This window comes from Bos indicus, chromosome 5, assembly GCF_029378745.1.
Source record: "Bos indicus isolate NIAB-ARS_2022 breed Sahiwal x Tharparkar chromosome 5, NIAB-ARS_B.indTharparkar_mat_pri_1.0, whole genome shotgun sequence".
NCBI lineage: Eukaryota > Metazoa > Chordata > Mammalia > Artiodactyla > Bovidae > Bos > Bos indicus.
The window spans coordinates 44,481,812-44,503,533 of record NC_091764.1 but is presented as its reverse complement, the minus strand read 5'-3'; the positions used below and the strand labels follow the sequence as shown (position 1 = coordinate 44,503,533).

General features: G+C 38.7%; 1 protein-coding gene across 1 annotated transcript; it reads left to right on the top strand.

The window, feature by feature from the left end:
* Positions 1–11,729: 11,729 nt before the first annotated feature.
* LOC109558712 (lysozyme C-1) lies at positions 11,730–19,461 on the top strand. The gene is made up of 4 exons (XM_019960045.2): positions 11,730–11,878; positions 14,458–14,622; positions 17,428–17,503; positions 18,977–19,461. The coding sequence occupies exons 1-4, from the start codon at positions 11,743–11,745 to the stop codon at positions 19,041–19,043; spliced, it is 444 nt and encodes a 147-aa protein (XP_019815604.1). The 5' UTR covers positions 11,730–11,742; the 3' UTR covers positions 19,044–19,461.
* The last annotated feature ends 2,261 nt before the right edge of the window (positions 19,462–21,722 follow it).

The window sequence follows — 21,722 nt, the reverse complement described above, 5'->3', positions numbered from 1 at the left end:
GAAAAACATAAATACAGTATACTAACGCATATATATGGAATTTAGAAAGATGGTAACAATAACCCGGTGTACGAGACAGCAAAAGAGACACTGATGTATAGAACAGTCTTATGGACTCTGTGGGAGGGGGAGAGGGTGGGAAGATTTGGGAGAATGGCAATGAAACATGTAAAATATCATGTAGGAAACGAGTTGCCAGTCCAGGTTCGATGCACGATGCTGGATGCTTGGGGCTGGTGCACTGGGACGGCCCAGAGGGATGGTATGGGGAGGGAGGAGGGAGGAGGGTTCGGGATGGGGAACACATGTATACCTGTGGTGGATTCATTTTGATATTTGGCAAAACTAATACAATTATGTAAAGTTTAAAAATAAAATAAAATTGGAAGAATTAAAAAAAAAAAAAATCTTAAAATAGAAAATCTTATTGAATCAGTAGTCAAGGAAACTATTTTCCAAAATAAATCTGTAAGGCACTGATACCAGCCCTCATCATCTTTGGGGTCAAATCATGTTAGACTCTGTGAAAATGGTGCCATGTTTGTGAGTTCAGCTTCTATTTGACTGAGTTGGAAATAGACCACTCCCATGCCAGCAACTAGCTACCTCACAGAGGTATGATGTTGGCTTGAGGTGAGGGGTTGGGGTGAGAAAATGAATTAAAAAAAAAAAATCTTAAACAACTTGGAGTGTTTCATCTTCAATTCAATGTGTACAGATAAATTGTTGCTAATAATAAGTTGAGCATGTTATCTTATTCGGTTCCTAAGGGTAGCAATAAAAGGTTTGTTGAGAGAGAGAAAAAATACAACCCAAGTACATGACCTTATTTGCAACAATTTCTTCTCTCCTACCCCAACATTTTCTGATGTTGCTGCTGCTACTGCCGCTGCTAAGTCGCTTCAGTCGTGTCCGACTCTGTGCGACCCCATAGACGTCAGCCCATCAGGCTCCCCTGTCCCTGGGATTCTCCAGGCAAGAACACTGGAGTGGGTTGCCATTTTTTCCCCCAGTTTTTTTGTGATGTTACTAGAGCTAAATTACAGATTGAAACCATAGCTTTCTAGTTCAAGAAAGAAACTGAATGACTATGCAGCTGCACAAATAAAAAGATCAAACCTAATCTTAAATCAAAAAGTAATGCTTAACAGAGAAATAAAACCAGAATTCTCTTCTGGAAAGAGGAAACTAAAACGGGAACATTTTGTTCTCTTTGTGAACAAGATTATGCTTTATCATCTGTTTGAAAAATTATTTTTCAGTGATGAATGCCCAATTGTTATGTGAATTGAGAAAGGATTTTTGAACCTCACCTGTATGGGAAGGGAAATATTTGCTCATAATGTGAAAAGGAGAAGTGAGATCCAGCCTAAGTTCTAATTGTATTGACCATGAACCTTTAAAGATGATAGAAATAATAGGACAAAGAAAGTATGCACAAAGAAATCAAATTTGCTCAGTTATCAGTTGTGCACACTTTAAGAATTTTGTTATTGAAATAGTCTTTAATTGTTTTGTGGCATTCCTGGTGTGAGATCAATCTCTTAAAGAAAAGTCACACTTTAAAAATAAATACATAAAATGGGTTTGTACAACTGTATCAGGAACTAAACGTGGTAGATAAAGGAGTTACAGCATATTAGGGGGTGCGAATTGCAAAGCGATAGAATTCCTTCCCTTTCACTTCAACTTCAAAGTAATGTGGTAAACTGAAAAGACCATTGAGAGGATCTGAATCTAAATTCCAGCTCTACCACTATATATGTCTTTGGGCAGGTGACTTTTCTTCTCTGGGAACACATATATTTTAATTTGTAAAATGGACATAATACTTACATTTAAGACGCTTGTATGAATTATGTTGTTGTTCATTCAATAAGTCATGTATCCTCTGTGGCCCCTAGGACTATAGGACACTAGGCTCCTCTGTCCTCCACTATATCCCAGAGTTTTTTCAGATTAATTCCATTCAGTGGTAATACTATCTAACCATCTCATCCTCTGTCACCACTTTCTCTTTTGCCTTCAATCTTTCCCAGCATCAGGGTCTTTTCCAATGAGTTGGCTCTTTGCATCACATGGCCAAAGTATTGGAGCTTCGACTTCAGCATCAGTCCTTCCAATGAATATTCAGGTTTGATTTCCTTTAGGATTGACTGGTTTGATCTACTTGCAGTCCAAGGGACTCTCAACGTCTTCTCCAGCACCATAATTAAAAAGCTTCTGTTCTTCAGTGCTCAGTCTTCATTATGATCCAACTTTCACATCCGTACATGACTTCTGGAAAAACCATAGCTTTGACTAGACAGACCTTTGTCAGCAAAGTGATGTCTCTGCTTTTGAATACACTGTCTAGGTTTGTCATAGCTTTCCTTCCAAGGAGCAAGCGTCTTTTAATTTCATGGCTGCACTCACCGTCCACAGTGATTTTGGAGCCCAAGAAAATAAAATATCTCACTGTTTCCACTTTTCCTTCTTCTATTTGCCATGAAGCAATGGGATCAGATGCCATGATCTTAGTTCTTTGAATGTTGAGTTTTAAGTCAGCTTTTTCACTCTCTTCTTTCACCTTCAAGAGGCTTTCTGCTATTAGGGTGGTGTCATCTGCATATCTGAGGTTATTGATATTTCTCTGAGCAATCTTCACACATTCCAGAACATCTTCAAGTTTTTCCCCAGGGAATTCACAGGGACTCTTCTCCCTTCATCTCAATAATTTACGTTCTTATCTCTCCTGTATTAGAACCCTGTGTTTAGAACCCCCATATTCTAACTTATTTGCTCTTTTTATTTTTTATGTATTCATATTTATGGCTGAGCAGGGTGACTTGCAGGATCTTAGTTCCCCAACCAAGGATTGAACTTGGGCCCTAGCAGTGAAAGCACCAATTCCTAACCACTAGACAACCTGAGAATTTCCAGAAATACATCATTTTGGAATTTCTAGAGCCACATGCCTTTTTAATGTACATCTTTTTAAAGTGGCAAAAAAAGCATGTTATTAACAGACCCAGATATCTTCATCTCTCTAATATGAAGTTAAAAGCAAATAATCTTAAATGAATGTTTGGCAATTAATGTTTCAGTATTTTCTCTTTTCTGGAAAGGATCTACATATCCAATGAATATTCATCTTAAATTTAAGGTTACAGAATGATTTTGAAAGATATTTTTAAGTAGATGTAGTTTATAAAATATAATGATGGTTGCAAAATTCATTTATAAACCTTTTCCCCACTTAGTAGCAGAAGTAGTAGTAGTTAGTCACTCAGTTGTGTCCAACTCTTTGTGACCCCATGGACTGTAGTCCACCAGGCTCCTGCGTCCATGGGATTCTCCAGGCAAGAATAATGGAGTGGGTTTCCATGTCCTTCTTCAGGGGATCTGCCCAACCCAGGGATCAAACCTGCATTGCAGGCAGATTCTTTACCATCTGAGCCACCAGGGAAGACCCTTTTGCTCACTTATATCCATTTAATTCATGTGTTCTTAACAATTATGCTTGAGTTGCCATGAAACTTTCATGAGATATTAAAAATTAACCATCATTTTGAGTTACTTTTCTTGTTGAAGAACCAGGCAAGTAGCAAAAATCACAAGAGGAAAGAAACTTAAAATTTACACATGGCTTTTTTCTCTACCATATTGACATATATCAAGAAAATCATTTTTATTGTAAACTGAGTTCTTAGATTGAATTTATAATTTTATCATCTCAAGCATCTAGTAGAGATAACATATATTTATTTGATAAGGCTGATTCATTTATTTTTTAAAAAATATTGACTTAGTTATTTGGCCGCAACAGCTCTTAGTTGTGGCAAGCAGGATCTCTATTTGCAGTATGTGGGATCTAGTTCCCAGACCAGGGACTAAACCTGGGCCCCCGGCATTGAGAGCTAAGAATTTTAGTCATTGGACTGTCAGGAAAATCTCATGACTAGTCTTAATTTATACAAATAATTCTATTTTCTTTAAGCTAATTAAATAGAGCACCAGTTTTTAGGAATACTATCCAGAGGGAGAAAAATATCACATGTATACAACATACAAACATAGATATACACAGACATATAGCATTTGGTCCCATCACTTCATGGGAAATAGATGGGGAAACAGTGGAAACAGTGTCAGACTTTATTTTTCTGGGCTCCAATGTCACTGCAGATGGTGACTGCAGCCATGAAATTAAAAGACACTTACTCCTTGGAAGAAAAGTTATGACCAACCTAGATAGCATATTCAAAAGCAGAGACATTACTTTGCCAACTAAGGTCCGTCTAGTCAAGGCTATGGTTTTTCCTGTGGTCATGTATGGATGTGAGAGTTGGACTGTGAAGAAGGCTGAGCACCAAAGAATTGATGCTTTTGAACTGTGGTGTTGGAGAAGACTCTTTAGAGTCCCTTGGACTGCAAGGAGATCCAACCAGTCCATTCTGAAGGAGATCAGCCCTGGGATTTCCTTGGAAGGAATGATGCTAAAGCTGAAACTCCAGTACTTTGGCCACCTCATACGAAGAGTTGACTCATTGGAAAAGACTCTGATGCTGGGAGGGACTGGGGGCAAGAGGAGAAGGGGACGACAGAGGATGAGGTGGCTGGATGGCATCACTGACTCAATGGACATGAGTCTGAGTGAACTCTGGGAGTTGGTGATGGGCAGGGAGGCCTGGCCTGCTGCGATTCATGGGGTCACAAAGAGTCGGACACAACTGAGCGACTGAACTGAACTGAACTGATAGATGCAAAACAGATCTCATAGCTTTCATTTCAATTTAGTCACATTTCAGGTACAGTTGTACAAAACTCAAGAGCTTATAAAAAAATCAGATCAGACCAGATTAGTCGCTCAGTCGTGTCCGACTCTTTGCAACCCCATGAATCGCAGCACACCAGGCCTCCCTGTCCATCACCAACTCCCGGAGTTCACTCAGACTCACGTCCATCGAGTCAGTGATGCCATCCTCTGTTGTCCCCTTCTCCTCTTGCCCCCAATCCCTCCCACCATCAGAGTCTTTTCCACTGAGTCAACTCTTCGCATGAGGTGGCCAAAGTACTGGAGTTTCAGCTTTAGCATCATTCCTTCCAGAGAAATCCCAGGGCTGATCTCCTTCAGAATGGACTGGTTGGATCTCCTTGCAGTCCAAGGGACTCTCAAGAGTCTTCTCCAACACCCCAGTTCAAAAGCATCAATTCTTTGGCGCTCAGCCTTCTTCACAGTCCAACTCTCACATCCATACATGACCACAGGAAAAACCATAGCCTTGACTAGACGAACCTTTGTTGGCAAAGTAATGTCTCTGCTTTTGAATATGCTATCTAGGTTGGTCATAACTTTCCTTCCAAGGAGTAAGTGTCTTTTAATTTCATGCCTGCAATCACCATCTGCAGTGATTTTGGAGCCCAGAAAAATAAAGTCTGACACTGTTTCCACTGTTTCCCCATCTACTTCCCATGAAGTGATGGGACCGGATGCCATGATCTTCGTTTTCTGAATGTTGAGCTTTAAGCCAACTTTTTCACTCTCCACTTTCACTTTCATCAAGAGGCTTTTGAGTTCCTCTTCACTTTCTGCCATAAGGGTGGTGTCATCTGCATATCTGAGGTTATTGATATTTCTCCTGGCAATCTTGATTCCAGCTTGTGTTTCTTCCAGTCCAGCATTTCTCATGATGTACTCTGCATATAAGTTAAATAAGCAGGGTGACAATATACAGCCTTGACGTACTCCTTTTCCTATTTGGAACCAGTCTGTTGTTTCGTGTCCAGTCCTAACTGTTGCTTCCTGACCTGCATACAAATTTCTCAAGAGGCAGACCAGGTGGTCTGGTATTCCCATCTCTTTCAGAATTTTCCACAGTTTATTGTGATTCACACAGTCAAAGGCTTTGGCATAGTCAATAAAGCAGAAATAGATGCTTTTCTGGAACTCTTTTGCTTTTTCCATATTCCAGCGGATGTTGGCAATTTGATCTCTGGTTCCTCTGCCTTTTCTAAAACCAGCTTGAACATCAGGAAGTTCACGGTTCACATATTGCTGAAGCCTGGCTTGGAGAATTTTGAGCATGACTTTACTAGCGTGTGAGATGAGTGCAATTGTGCGGTAGTTTGAGCAATCTTTGGCATTGCCTTTCTTTGGGATTGGAGTGAAAACTGACCTTTTCCAGTCCTGTGGCCACTGCTGAGTTTTCCAAATTTGCTGGCATATTGAGTGCAGCACTTTCAAAGCATCATCTTTCATGATTTGGAATAGCTCAACTGGAATTCTATCACCTCCACTAGCTTTGTTTGTAGTGATGCTTCCTAAGGCCCACTTGACTTCACATTCCAGGATGTCTGGCTCTAGGTCAGTGATCACACCATCGTGATTATCTGGGTCGTGAAGCTCTTTTTTGTACAGTTCTTCTGTGTATTCTTGCCACCTCTTCTTAATATCTTCCGCTTCTGTTAGGTCCATACCATTTCTGTCCTTTATCGAGCCCATCTTTGCATGAAATATTCCTTTGGTATCTCTGATTTTCTTGAAGAGCTCTCTAGTCTTTCCCATTCTGTTGTTTTCCTCTATTTCTTTGCATTGATCGCTGAAGAAGGCTTTCTTATCTCTTCTTGCTATTCTTTGGAACTCTGCATTCAGATGTTTATATCTTTCCTTTTCTCCTTTGCTTTTCACTTCTCTTCTTTTCACAGCTATTTGTAAGGCCTCCCCAGACAGCCATTTTGCTTTTTTGCATTTCTTTTCTATGGGAATGGTCTTGATCCCTGTCTCCTGTACATTGTCATGAACCTCATTCCATAGTTCATCAGGCACTCTATCTGTCAGATCTAGGCCCTTAAATCTATTTCTCACTTCCACTATATAATCATAAGGGATTTGATTTAGCTCATACCTGAATAGTCTAGTGGTTTCCCCTACTGTCTTCAATTTCAGTCTGAATTTGGCAATAAGGAGTTCATGGTCTCAGCCACAGTCAGCTCCTGGTCTTGTTTTTGCTGACAGTATAGAGCTTCTCCATTTTTGGCTGCATAGAATATAATCAATCTGATTTTGGTGTTGACCATCTGGTGCTGTCCATGTATAGAGTCTTCTCTTGTGTTGTTGGAAGAGGGTGTTTGTTATGACCAGTGCATTTTCTTGGCAAAACTCTATTGGTCTTTGCCCTGCTTCATTCCGTATTCCAAGGCCAAATTTGCCTGTTACTCCAGGTGTTTCTTGACTTCCTACTTTTGCATTCCAGTCCCCTAGAATGAAAAGGACATCTTTTTTGGGTGTTAGTTCTAAAACGTCTTGTAGGTCTTCATAGAACCGTTCAACTTCAGCTTCTTCAGCGTTACTGGTTGGGGCATAGACTTGGATTACTGTGATATTGAATGGTTTGCCTTGGAAACGAAGAGAGATCATTCTGTCATTTTTGAGATTGCATCCAAGTACTGCCTTTCGGACTCTTTTGTTGACCATGATGGCTACTCCATTCCTTCTGAAGGATTCCTGCCCACAGTAGTAGATATAATGGTCATCTGAGTTAAATTCACCCATTCCAGTCCATTTCAGTTCGCTGATTCCTAGAATGTTGACATTCACTCTTGCCATCTCTTGTTTGACCACTTCCAGTTTGCCTTGATTCATGGACCGACATTCCAGGTTCTTATGCAATATTGCTCTTTATAGCATCGGACCTTGCTTCTATCACCAGTCACATCCACAGCTGGGTAGTCTTTTTTCTTTTTGTCCATCCCTTCATTCTTTCTGGAGTTATTTCTCCACTGATCTCCAGTAGCATATTGGGCACCTACTGACCTGGGGAGTTTCTCTTTCAGTCTCCTATCATTTTGCTTTTTCATACTGTTCATGGGGTTCTCAAGGCAAGAATACTGAAGTGGTTTGCCATTCCCTTCTCCAGTGGGCCACATTCTGTCAGATCTCTCCACCATGACCTGCCCATCTTGGGTTGCCCCACGGGCATGGCTTAGTTTCATTGAGTTAGACAAGGCTGAAGAATAGTTGGATCTATATGGTGTTTGTGGCAGATGGAACATGGTTTCCCCTCAGATGACTGGTGCCTTTTACCAAGATTTTTATTAAGATTTTTGCTTGTCTTTAAAAGATAATCTTATGGAGGCTGTCAACAAAATGTGGATCAAGGGAGCTTATGAAAATATGAAGTAACAGTTTGTTTTTCAAATCTCTCTTTTTTTTTCCAGTCTCATGCTTGCTTTAGGTAACAATTTTCTCTTTGCATGTTTAAATTTCAAAGATATGTTAAAGTCAATATTTCCAAAGTACTGAGAAAGAATTGTAGGGTTTAATCTAAGAAGGAACTCAGGGGCATATTTGCCTATTATCAGAAATCTAAGCCTATTTCTATAACATTTTTCTTTTCTTTTATAATAGGATAGTTTAATGATATTTTAAGTTTCTTTTTTTTTAATTTATTTATTTTTTGTAGCCCAATCCAGACTATAGGACATTCTGGACATGGTGGGATCCTTCTACAGAATAACAGACAATACATCAAGACTTCCTGCACATTTTCTGGACCTTTGTCAAAACTTTTTCCTGGTTATCAATATTTATGTAAATTATAAACCTCTTTGAGTGATGTCTGCAGGTTTTGACATTTATTCTCTGATCTTCTTCTTTTAATCTTGTTAACAAAGTATTTTGTTTCGCTTTGTTTTCTCAAGTAACCAAGATATTTTTCTGTAGCTATCTTTGTCTTTCTTTTTCTTTTCTTTTCAATAGGATCTTACCATAGGTAAAAATAGGACCTTTGTTTAAAATGCAAGCTCTCTTAAAAATACTTTTTAGATATAAAAGTTCAGATGTTCAATATACCTCTTTCAACTGTGACTCCAAACCAATGAGTCTTTTTATGGCTTAAAACCAATATTAGGGTGGCTCAGATGGTAAAGCGTTCGATCCCTGGGTTGGGAAGATCCCCTGGAGAAGGAAATGGCAGCTCACTCCAGTACTCTTGCCTGAAAAATTCCATCGATGAAGGAGCCTCACTGGCTACAGCCCATGAGGTTGTAAAGAGTCGGATATGACTGAGCAACTTCACTATGGACATGAAAGGTGTCCTCTAAGAAATGTAGCCCTCTCAAGATGCAGAACGTCTCCAGAGAAAGTCTAAGAAACAAAGACTTTCCTTGTCTCAGGTGACAAAGAAAGCTCAATTCCCACAAAGTGGGACACCTTAAATGACTGACCTCCTAAACTATGCTACCAGAAAGGTGATACTGGGATGAGAGTTTTTTCCTTCCCAAATCAGACAATGAAAGTAGAGGCAATAAAGTCCCCTTATGAACTGAGACCCTTTATTAAGACAAACTCCCCTGAAAGCCAGCATGTTTGGACAAAGAGAAGGTTGCCTGTCACTTCATGTCTTCAGCTCCTAGCTGGCTGACTAGCTGCTGATGCAAGCCTGACAGACAACCTGTGTTTCCAAGCAGCAGAAACCAGAGGGAATATTCTCAGTGGTTACAAAGCCAAATTCTCAGGATATAAAACAAAACAATTGGAGATTCTCATCTGATGATTTTTCATCGTTATGACAAATGAAAGGGACAAAGGAAAATGTGACTCCTTCTGGGAGGCTAAGGATCAATAACCATAGGTGTTTATTACCAAAAACATGTTTACAAGAGTCACAATTCAAGATCTATTTTCACAAATGTTTTTCTCCTGCCACTGTGAATTTGGAAAGGGAGGGACAAGGAGAAATATTTATCCTCGTCTGTTGACTGTGCACTACAGACAGAGAGCTGGGAGACCGACGTGGTAAGAATTCTTACCTTCTGTTAGTTGTCAGCTATCCCAAGGCTCAACTTCAGTCTCCAGGGAGAGAGGGGTGTTCTGGGTTTTCACTGTCCCATCTACAATACTAGAAACTGTACAGGAGGAAGCATGTGTTTCATTTTACTCTTTTCGGTTTTTGGCTGGAGCTCTGTAATAAAATACAGATTAACAAGAGAAAAGGAAACAAATATACTAACATGTACATCTCATGTATACTTATGAGAAATGTGGGGATAAATAACTCAAAGAGGTGGCTGGAATTTGGACTTATAGAGCATCTGAACCAAAGAACAGTATATAATTAGAGGAGCGACTACAGAGAGGAAAAGAGTAGTAGGCTTCCAAATGTATCAAATTTGGGGATGATAAATACATTTGAAACTAATGGCAGATAGTAACTAGTACTAATGTTTGTTCTGTATAGTCCTCTGGGGCTGTATTGGGGCTGATAAGTGTTCAGGGTTGTTGGTGATTAATTTATGCACAAATTTACGTTATGCTTTCTGGAAAATAAGGGGAGGACAGAGAACTTGTCTTTGATCTGCTTTTCCTCCATTGCCTTCAGCTCAAAATAATATTTGTCTCAAAGTGGAAGAGTGACATATTCTGTTAATCTTCTGTCAGTCAGTCAGTTCAGTCGCTCAGTCGTGTCTGACTCTCTGCAACCCCATGAACCACAGCATGCCAGGCCTCCCTGTCCATCACCGACTCCCAGAGTTTACCCAAACCCATGTCCATTGAATTGGTGATGCCATCCAACCATCTCATCCTCTGTCGTCCCCTTCTCCTCCTGCCCTCAATCTTTCCCAACATCAGGGTCTTTTCAAATGAGTCAGCTCTTCGCATGAGGTGGCCAAAGTACTGGAGTTTCAGCTTTAGCATCATTCCTTCCAAAGAAATCCCAGGGCTGATCTCCTTTAGAATGGACTGGTTGGATCTCCTTGCAGTCCAAGGGACTCTCAAGAGTCTTCTCCAACACCACAGTTCAAAAGCATCAATTCTTCAGTGCTCAGCCTTCTTCACAGTCCAACTCTCACATCCATACATGACCACAGGAAAAACCATATCCTTGACTAGACGGACCTTTGTTGGCAAAGTAATGTCTCTGCTTTTGAATATGCTATCTAGGTTGGTCATAACTTTTCTTCCAAGGAGTAAGTGTCTTTCTGCCATAAGGGTGGTGTCATCTGCATATCTGAGGTTATTGATATTTCTCCCGGCAATCTTGATTGCAGCTTGTTATAGGTTTTACTACAAAGTTCCCTTGCTTTACAATGACCTTTTATGTTCTAATGTGGAAATGTGAAGTAAGGCTTTGTTAGAAAGAAGTTAGGAATGTTGTTCACATGAGGCTTACTGATCATAGTAAAACATTGATTTATAAATTAAGAATTTACAATAGACACCAAAAGAGTGAGTATAGGAATCTGTGATCAACATGGTGCTGGGCTATTTACCAATCAGAACAACAGGAGTGTGTCATGTTCTTTGTGAAAAGTGTATATAAAATAATTTTAAGTGAAAAAGATAAAGACAATATGCAAAACACCTTAATGTAAATGAATGTTAATCCAAATGGGAGCTCATTACCAGTTGAGTAAAATGTTCATTCAGGTTTTTTTCTTTATACTTGTTCAACTTCATAATAAAATAAGAGGAAGTTCCTCTTTTGGCAATAATGCTAACTCCAGTTCTTCCTGAGAAATGTCTTTAAGCAATGTCATTTCATTATTTTCTGCAGGTTAATTCTTACGATATCAGAATATATCTCTTCAAAGATAAGAAGAAAAACTTTACAAGTGTGTGGACCAAAAAGCTCTTTCTGTTTTCCACATGACTCAGAGGGTGGAGCCACCAAACCAGTGAGATAAGAGGGGAGTGAAAAGATGTTAAATAGCAAGTCCAGCTCACCCTGGTCAGTCTGGACATTTGACTTCTCAGTCAACATGAAGGCTCTCATTATTCTGGGGTTTCTCTTCCTTTCTGTTGCTGTCCAGGGCAAGGTCTTTGAGAGATGTGAGCTTGCCAGAACTCTGAAGAAACTTGGACTGGATGGCTATAAGGGAGTCAGTCTGGCAAACTGTAAGTAACTCTTCTTTCTCCTTCCAAACAGTTAACCAGGTGTGGATCTAACAGAGGATGAATAATAAGCAAGGGACTTTGAGTGAATGGGCTTTTTCTTTGTTGGAGGATTTGTACACTTACCATGGTTAAAAACATCAACTTGCTCCTTTAGAATCAGATGTACCAGGTGAAGGATTGAAGAATGGGAGAGTCAAATTCTATATCATTCTAAATGTAAGACTAGAAACTATAAAACTCCTAGAGGAGAACATAGGCAGAACACTCTCTGACATACATCACAGCAGGATCCTCTATGACCCATTGGAAATAAAAGCAAAAATAAACAAATGGGACATAATTAAACTTAAAAGCTTCTGCACAACAAAAGAAACTATAAGCAAGGTGAAAAGACAGCCTTCAGAATGGGAGAAAATAATAGCAAATGAAGCAACTGAAAAACAACTAATCTGAAAAATATACAAGCAACTCCTACAGCTCAACTCCAGAAAAATAAATGACCCAATCAAAAAATGGGCCAAAGAACTAAATAGACATTTCTCCAAAGAAGACATACAGATGGCTAACAAACACACGAAAAGATGCTCAACATCACTCATTATCAGAGAAATGCAAATCAAAACCACTATGAGGTACCATTTCATGCCAGTCAGAATGGCTGCCATCCAAAAGTCTACAAGCAATAAATGCTGGAGAGGGTGTGGAGAAAAGGGAACCCTCTTACACTGTTGGTGGGAATGCAAACTAGTACAGCCACTATGGAGAACAGTGTGGAGATTCCTTAAAAAACTGGAAATAGAACTGCCTTATGATCCAGCAATCCCACTGCTGGGCATACACACTGAGGAAACCAGAAGGGAAAGAGACACGTGTACCCCAGTGTTCATCGCAGCACTGTTTATAATAGCCAGGACATGGAAGCAACCTAGATGTCCCTCAGCAGATGAATGGATAAGAAAGCTGTGGTACATATACACAATGGAGTGTTACTCAGCCATTAAAAAGAATACATTTGAATCAGTTCTAATGAGGTAGATGAAACTGGAGCCTATTATACAGAGTGAAGTAAGCCAGAAAGAAAAATACCAATCCAGTATACTAACACATATATATGGGATTTAGAAAGATGGTAACAATAACCCTGTATATAAGACAGCAAAAGAGACACTGATGTATAGAACAGTGTTATGGACTCTGTGGGAGAGGGAGAGGGTGGGGAGATTTGGGAGAATGGCATTGAAACATGTATAATATCATGTATGAAACAAGTCGCCAGTCCAGGTTCGATGCACGATACTGGATGCTTGGGGCTGGTGCACTGGGACGACCCAGAGGGATGGTATGGGGAGGGAGGAGGGAGGAGGGTTCAGGATGGGGAGCACAGGTATACCTGTGGCGGATTCATTTCGATATTTGGCAAAACCAATACAATATTGTAAAGTTTAAAAATAAAATAAAATTAAAAAAAAATAAAAATAAAACAAAAACAAAAACAAAAACAAAATAAACATGCCAGGTCCCCCTATACTCCTCTAGGGCCACTAAATTTGCCAGCTGGCACTTGTAGGCTGATTATAAAATGTTTCAACACCTGGGATATCTCTTTCAAGCCCTTGGTGTCTGACTCTAGCCATTTCCAGTTTGGAACTTTGGTTCTGCAAGCCTGAGTAAGGCGTTATTTTTCTCATTTTTATACTCCTACCAAGATGTTGGGCGTTTAACAACAATGCTTTTTCAAAAAATTACATTGAATTCATAAAACAAGAACAAGGACAGTAGGAACCTATTTCCTTTCAGTCAATATCCATATATGGATTCCTGAAATGCAACAAGAAATGACATTTTATTATTTTCACTCAAGTTGATTAATTTGCATTTTCTTCCTCAGAATTCAAGATGTGCATTAAGTAAAAATTACTCTGTATTTTAGTCCATATTTGTCAAGGTCACCACTGTATTTTTGAAATTGAACTCAGACATTTCCCCTGTATAACTATTTTTGAAAGAATGAGCAAATGACTAGATGGATAGATGCATGATATAGTCTTTCCTAGTTTATGATTCCTGTTGTTCAGATTCTAATTTGATACCCAAATCCACCTTTCAGTTCAGTTCAGTTCAGTTCAGTTGCTCAGTCGTGTCCGACTCTTTGCGACCCCATGAATCACAGCACACCAGGCCTCCCTGTCCAACTCCTGGAGTTCACCTAGACTCACGTCCATTGAGTCGGTGATGCCATCCAGCCATCTCATCCTCTGTCATCCCCTTCTCCTCCTGCCCCCAATCCCTCCCAGCATCAGAGTCTTTTCCAATGAGTCAACTCTTTGCATGAGGTGGCCAAAGTACTGGAGTTTCAGCTTTAGCATCATTCCTTCCAAAGAACACCCAGGACTGATCTCCTTTCTCTTAAGGACGCTTTAACATGAAAGTGTTAAAATATTTTGCAAGGAAAATATTTCTTTATATTAATACTTATAAAAGTCATTAGTAAAATATTATTATTTAAAAGAACTGATTTGTCTATAAAGTATAAATCATGTCCTGTTGTTGTTTTTCAACTAAAAATACATTTTTTTCAGGGCTGTGTTTGACCAAATGGGAAAGCAGTTATAACACAAAAGCTACAAACTACAATCCTGGCAGTGAAAGCACTGATTATGGGATATTTCAGATCAACAGCAAATGGTGGTGTAATGATGGCAAAACCCCCAACGCAGTTGACGGCTGTCATGTATCCTGCAGCGGTAAGACAAGATGATGTTGAGTGATGGCTCAGCCCCCATCTGGTTATACCTATAAGAACAGAGATTCAGTACAAATGAAAATGTCTTGAGGAGTTCATCAGGGACCTAGGAAAGCTCCATATTAATTTCTAGAAGCTCTATATTATCCTTCTCCTAATTTCTTAAGTAAGAAATTAAAGAGCTGGTATGATAAAAGGTTACTTGTTTGCTAACATCAAGAGTTTCTGTAATGACCTATGACTTTATTATAACTAGACTTGTTGATGCTCTGTAGAAAACAATACCATTTCTCTTTCTTATCTTGTTTGGGGAGATTTAGGGATAATTTGGTTGTGAGGTCTTTTTTTTTTTTTAATCTATTCTCCTTTATTGGAAAACAAAGAATTATTAGTTAAACAAAGAGGAGGAATACATGTGATCATTTTAAAAAATTATTTTTACTTTTAATGATGAAATGTTTTAAAAAATAGTAAATTAGAAACATTAATAGACATCAATATGTTCATTATGTACTTTAACAGTTCTTAATATTTTTTAATATTTACTTCTTTTATGTATATAAATTATATGCGAAAGTGAAAGTTGCTCAGTCATGTCCAACTCTTAATGATCCCATGGACTCTACAGTCCATGGAATTCTCCAGGCCAGAATACTGGAGAGGGTGACCTTTCCCTTCTCCAGGGGATCTTCCCAACAAATTATATATATGGGTTTTTTTTTCTTGCTTAGCGATTTAAAGAAAATTAGAAACATTATGATACTTCATTTCTAATTTCTTTAGCTTGCATCTCCATAAGATACAGTTCCTATATAGATATTGTCATTTGGACAAGTTAATTTACAGATCTGTTTAATTGCAGTGAAAAAATATTCTATTGAGTTCCTTTTAAAATAGAGATATGGAATTTTTAGTGCATAAAATATTGGAGAACAATTACAAAATTTATATTGTTAAAATTTTAAATATTAAAATTCTTAATGAGAAGATTAGTCTAAGAATATTCTTTTGTATCCAGTTAATTTTCTTTAAAAATATTTTGTATTATGCAATAATATGTGGTCATTGTGTAAATATTCTTACTACTCTGAGATGTATGACCACCAGCAACTTTTGGTGCCCACAGTTTCTTTCAGAATATACATCACTCATGGACATGAATGTAAAGCTAAATTACATATATCTGTACTCAGATATGAACATGTAAGCAATGTGTTTCAACAAAACAGAAATTGTACTAAACTTACTACTTTACAATATGCTCTTTATTGTACAAAATTATTTTTATCAACAAATACCAATCTTTATTATATTTCAAGATGAATAAATTCCACTAATAAAATGTTCTATAATTTATCAATCCAAATCACACTGTTAAGCACTCAAGCTGTATTTTCCCCTTTTATTAATTGCTATGGAACATCTGGTACACACATCTTGGGTACATCTCTTATTACTTCTTTAGGATAAACTTTCAGTAACAAAGTTGGTAAGCAAAAAACTGCTAGACTGGTTTCTGCATGTCTGCTTGTTTTATTTTGATTTTATAATCCCTGGTAAAAGAGAACATTCTATCACATTAGTTAATAATTCCTGGAGCTTCCATTGACTTTGGCAAATGAAAAACAGAATGCTTCTTTTCATGTCAAATACGATGGAAAAGAATTTTCCCATGGTGTTCACAGACACATGGACTTTTTTTTTTTTTCACATTAATATAGTCTATTTATTATTGACAAAGGTACAAAAGTAATTCAGGGAAAAACGGCTTTTTAACAATAGTGTTGGAAAAATTAGACATCTATTTGAGTAAAATAGAACTTCAGCCTATTCCTCATCTTATATAAAATTAACTCAAAATGGATCATGCACATGTGGATAAACTGTTAAACTATGAAACTTCTCGAAAAAGAAAAGATAAAAAATATGTGATTTGAACTAAGCAGAGAGTTCTTCTATATAACTTCAAAGTATGGTCCTTTGAACTTTTTTAAAAATAATAAACTGGATGCTACCAAATTCTTAATCTAATGCTATGCAAGTAATTCTAGCCAGAGAATAAAAAAGGCAAGCTGCAGACTGGAAAAAATACTTTCAAATCATAATTGACAAAGTACTTGTATTCAGAATATATAGAGAACTTCTAAAGGTTCAACAGTAAGAATAAATTCAATTAGAAAATAAGAAGAAGTTTCAGTAGACCTCTTGCCAAAGAAGATCAGTTCAGTTCAGTCACTCAGTCGTGTCCAACTCTTTGTGACCCCATGAACCACAGCACGCCAGGCCTCCCTGTCCATCACCAACTCCCAGAGTTTACCCAGACTCATGTCCATTGAGTTGGTAATGCCATCCAACCATCTCATCCTCTGTTGTACCCTTCTCCTACCCTCAATCTTTCCCAGCATCTGGGTCTTTTCAAATGAGTCAGCTCTTCCCTAGGTGGCCAAAGTATTGGAGTTTCAGCTTCAACATCAGTCCTTTCAATGAATATTCAGAACTGATCTCCTTTAGAATGGACTGGTTGGATCTCCTTGCAGTCCAAGGGACTCTCAAGAGTCTTTTACAACACCACAGTTCAAAAGCATCAATTCTTCGGCACTCAGCTTTCTTTATAGTGCAACTCTCACATCCATACATGACTGCTGGAAAAACTGTAGCATTGACTAGAGAGACCTTGACACATGGACTCTTAAAACATACTTTTAATTGTTCTTTCCTCAGCCTAAGAGAATAAAGCTGGCCGAACCTAAACTTAAAAAGAAATTTCTATGAATGTTGTTTTCATTTTCCACCATCTCCTTTTCAGAATTAATGGAAAATGACATCGCGAAAGCTGTAGCGTGTGCCAAGCAGATTGTCAGTGAGCAAGGCATTACAGCATGGTATGTTGTTCTTGTTTGTGTGTGTGTGTGGGTGTGTGTGTGTTTTCTCCTTCCAGTTCTATTGAGATGTAATTGACACACAGCACTGTAGAACTTTAAGACAAATAGCAGAATGATTTGACTTACATATATCATGAAATTATTACCACAATAACTGGTGAACATCCATTATATCATACGGATACAAATTAAAGAATTAGGAGAAAAAAATTTATGTGTGATGAAAAGTCTTAGGCTTTACTCTGTTAGCAATTTTCACATATAACAATAGCCATGATAATTGCATTTATCACGCTGTACATTCCGTTCGTAGTATTTATCTTATACCTAGAACGTTGCAGTACCTTTAAGTGCCTTCATTCACTTTCCCACCCCTCACTTCACCCACTACAACCTCCACTGGTAACCATAAGTTCAGTTCAGTTGCTCGGTCATTTCAGACTCTTTGCAACCCCGTGGATTGCAGCACGCCAGGCTTCCCTATCCCTCACCAACTCCGGGAGTTTGCTCAAACTCATGTCCATCTAGTCCGTGATGCCATCCAACCATTTCATCCTCTGTCGTCCCCTTCTCCTAATCTGACCTCTTTTACTGTGAGTTCTTCCTATATTTGTTTGTTTGTTTTAAATATAATTGACCTACAACACTATGTAAGTTCCTGTTACAGAGCATGGTTTGTGTTAAGCATTAAAAAGGAGAACTGGGGACTTCCCTGGTGGTCCTCTGATAAGAATTCGTGCTTCTAATGCAGAGGATGTTGGACAGGGAACCACATGCCATTAGGTGCTGCTAAAAAAAGGTGGGACTCAGGGAGAATTGGGGTTTTTTTGGCAGCACTCCAGGGCATGTGGGATTCTAGCCTCCCACCCCACCATCAGGAATCAAAACCACTCCCTCAGCATTGGAAGGTCCAGTGGTCCTTAATGCTGGACCACCAGGGAAGTCTCAGGTAGAGCTGTTTTACCCTACTCTTCTGAGAGAAGGCAGAGAATATTCTCAAAGACATAAGTATGCTACTGACAACTGAAAATCACAGCTTTAGATTTATGCTAAACAATGTGGTACATAGAAACAATCTACTTTAACTGATTCAGAATCTAATTCTTTTACTCCTCAATTTATTTTAGGGGATTCTAGAGTTTTTAAGATTCTACAAATAATACCAATTTCTTGTCATATCTTGAAATAATTTTTGGAATTAAGTAAACGTGGAATGCACTCTGCAGTTGTGTTGTGAACAACACAGGACTCACCATTTGTGTTCAGCATTCTGTGCTCTAGTGAAGGCTGGTAGAGATGTGAAGTCCTTGGTATACATATCTCCAGTTAACAAATTACAATACTTGGATTTTTCTATAGCTTGTATTTCATGTACTGATGAACTATTTTGTTCTCCCAAAGGATTTGAAGTATGTACATTACAAGGAAGCTATGTTTTAGCCTAATTACAATTTGTTTCATCTTTCTCCACAGGGTGGCATGGAAAAGTCACTGTCGAGACCATGACGTCAGCAGTTATGTTGAGGGTTGCACGCTGTAACTGTGGAGTTATCATTCTTCAGCTCATTTTGTCTCTTTTTCACGTTAAGGAAGTAATAGTTGAATGAAAGCTTATACCACCATTCCTTCAAGCAAACAATGGTTTTACAGAAGCAGGAGCATATGGTCTTCTAAGAAGCTTAATGTTTATCTAATGTGTTAATTATTTGACACTAGGCCTATAATATTTTTCAGTTTGCTAGTAAAACTAATGCTGGTGAATATTTGTCTAAATTCTTAATTATCTAATATATCTCCAGTATATTCAGTTCTTAATTAAAGCAAGAACATTTATGCACCTTGCTGATCATGAAGGAATATAAAGAGGGATTAGATGAACTGTTGCTTTTTCTTAATTTCATTAGCATTATGACAAATTCAGAGACAGATGAGTCTGCAACTATTGAAATAATTGCTGGTTAACCACAGATATGAAATGACGCATGCTATAAAAATACATTTTCATTAAAAACTTTGCAATTCAAACCTTGTCTTTGTTTGTTTAGAGCCATTTAGTGTCTCTGAAGAAATATCTATGTACATATTTTGAACAACAAAAAAAGGGCTTCCCTGGTGGCTTAGAGGGTAAAGTGTCTGCCTGCAATGCGTGAGACCCGGGTTCGATCCCTGGGTTGAGAAGATCCCCTGAAGAAGGAAATGGCAACCCACTCCAGTAGTCTTGCCTGGAAAATCCCATGGACAGAGGAGCCTAGTAGATTACAGTCCATGGGGTCACAAAGAGTTGGACACAACTGAGCAACTTCACTTTCCTTTCCTTCTGAAAAAAATGACATTTAGCATTTCCAACATCCTCATCTATACCCAGACAGATATGCTGGAGAAAAAACCATAAGCATGGTGAAAGATCTTACTTAACTTTTTAAATTTTTTTGGCTAAGCTGCACAGCTTGTGGGATCTTAGTTCTCCATCTAGGGACTGAACCTTTGCCCTCAACAGTGAAAGCAGGGAGTCCTAACCACCAGACTACCAGGGAATTCCCCTCAGTTTAAATTCATAACCACAAATCTCAAATGGGCCCTCAAGACTACCTGGTCATATTAGTCACTTCTCTGCATTGGCGTCCCCACTCTTCAAAATGTCTGTCATTATTTACTTCTCCTCTCATTTCAAAGTCCAGGCACACATGCCAACCACTGATCTTCCATGCTCTCAGATCTCAGTAGATGAAGTCAGAACAGAAGCAACCTCATAAAAATTCTCCCCTCCTCGCCACCATAACCGAGCTCATGTCTTTGGGTCCATCCTCCCTTCTTTCCCCTTTATCACTAGGATAAAGAGCCTATGCTTTTGCCAATTGCAGTGTCTCAACAGGTAGTCTTCATCACAGCCCTCTCACTACCCCAATTTAGGCTAAGTTTTTCCTGCATTCTGAGTTTTTCCTCTTCACTGGATCATCCCCATCACTGTATTAACTGCCCTGGTAACATTCCAGAGCTCTTGGTGTACTCTACATAATCCTCGAAGTAAAATATTATTCTCTGCTCCTTTTAACAGCAACACTTCTGGGATGAGATATCTATTTTCATCTACTTCATGTCCTCACCTCCTTTAGCCTTTCAACTCTTCTTAACATGACTGCTACCTCACTTAGGAGAAATCTGCTTCAACCTGACTACATTCATGATGTCTTGGGGCCAATTCTAGTGATCAGCTGTTTTCTGTTCATCTTACTTGATCTCTCAGCAGCATTTGACAGAGTGAACCACTTCCTACTTCTAGAAAAGTTTTTTCTTCCTCAGCTTCTCCTCCTTAACATCCTGACTCAATGATGGCTCCTTCTCAACTCTTCATGGCTGGCTGATTTCTGCTGTTTGATTTTTAACTGTGGCAGTGCCCCAGGACTCAAGCCTATAAAAGTATTGGATAGACCTGTTTTACTTATTCATTTATTTGTTTCTTCTGGTGGAAGTGTAACTTTCAAAAGAATAGAGTGTTTCCCGCTTTTTCAGGAGATTGAAATATCTCAACCTTTCCCCAAATTTGCAAGCACAGGACAGCCTTTTAAGTTTTTGAACAGTTTGAGAACACAAGGCTGATACAGTGCCCAGTTGCTCTGGAATCCATCAGTGTGTAATTCCTGCTGCTGCTGTTGCTAAGTCGCTTCAGTCGTGTCTGACTCTATGCCACCCCATAGACGGCAGCCCACCAGGCTCCACTGTCCCTGGGATTCTCCAGGCAAGAACACTGGAGTGGGTTGCCATTTCCTCCTCCAATGCATGAAAGTGAAACGTGAAAGTGAAGTCGCTCAGTCATGTCCGACTCTTCGTGACCCCATGTACTGCAGCCTACCAGGCTCCTCCATCCATGGGATTTTCCAGGCAAGAGTACTGGAGTGAGTCGCCATTGCCTTCTCCAGTGTAATTCCTACAGAACCTCAAAACATCATCCAAATCAGGAGCTAAACACTGACAAATTAGGATCACCTAATCATCAGATTCTATGCATTGCATCAATTGTCCTATAAGTCCTTCTTAATTACAAAGTCTAATTCAGAATTGTGTTACATTTAGTTGTTATGTTTCCCAGTTTCTAAATTTAGATCACCTCTCATTTTCTCTGACATTTATGACTTTAACCCTTTTGAAGATCTCAAGCAGCTGTGGTATAAAATAGCCTAAGTTTTTTTTTTTTTTTTTTTTATGTATATTCTCTGGAATA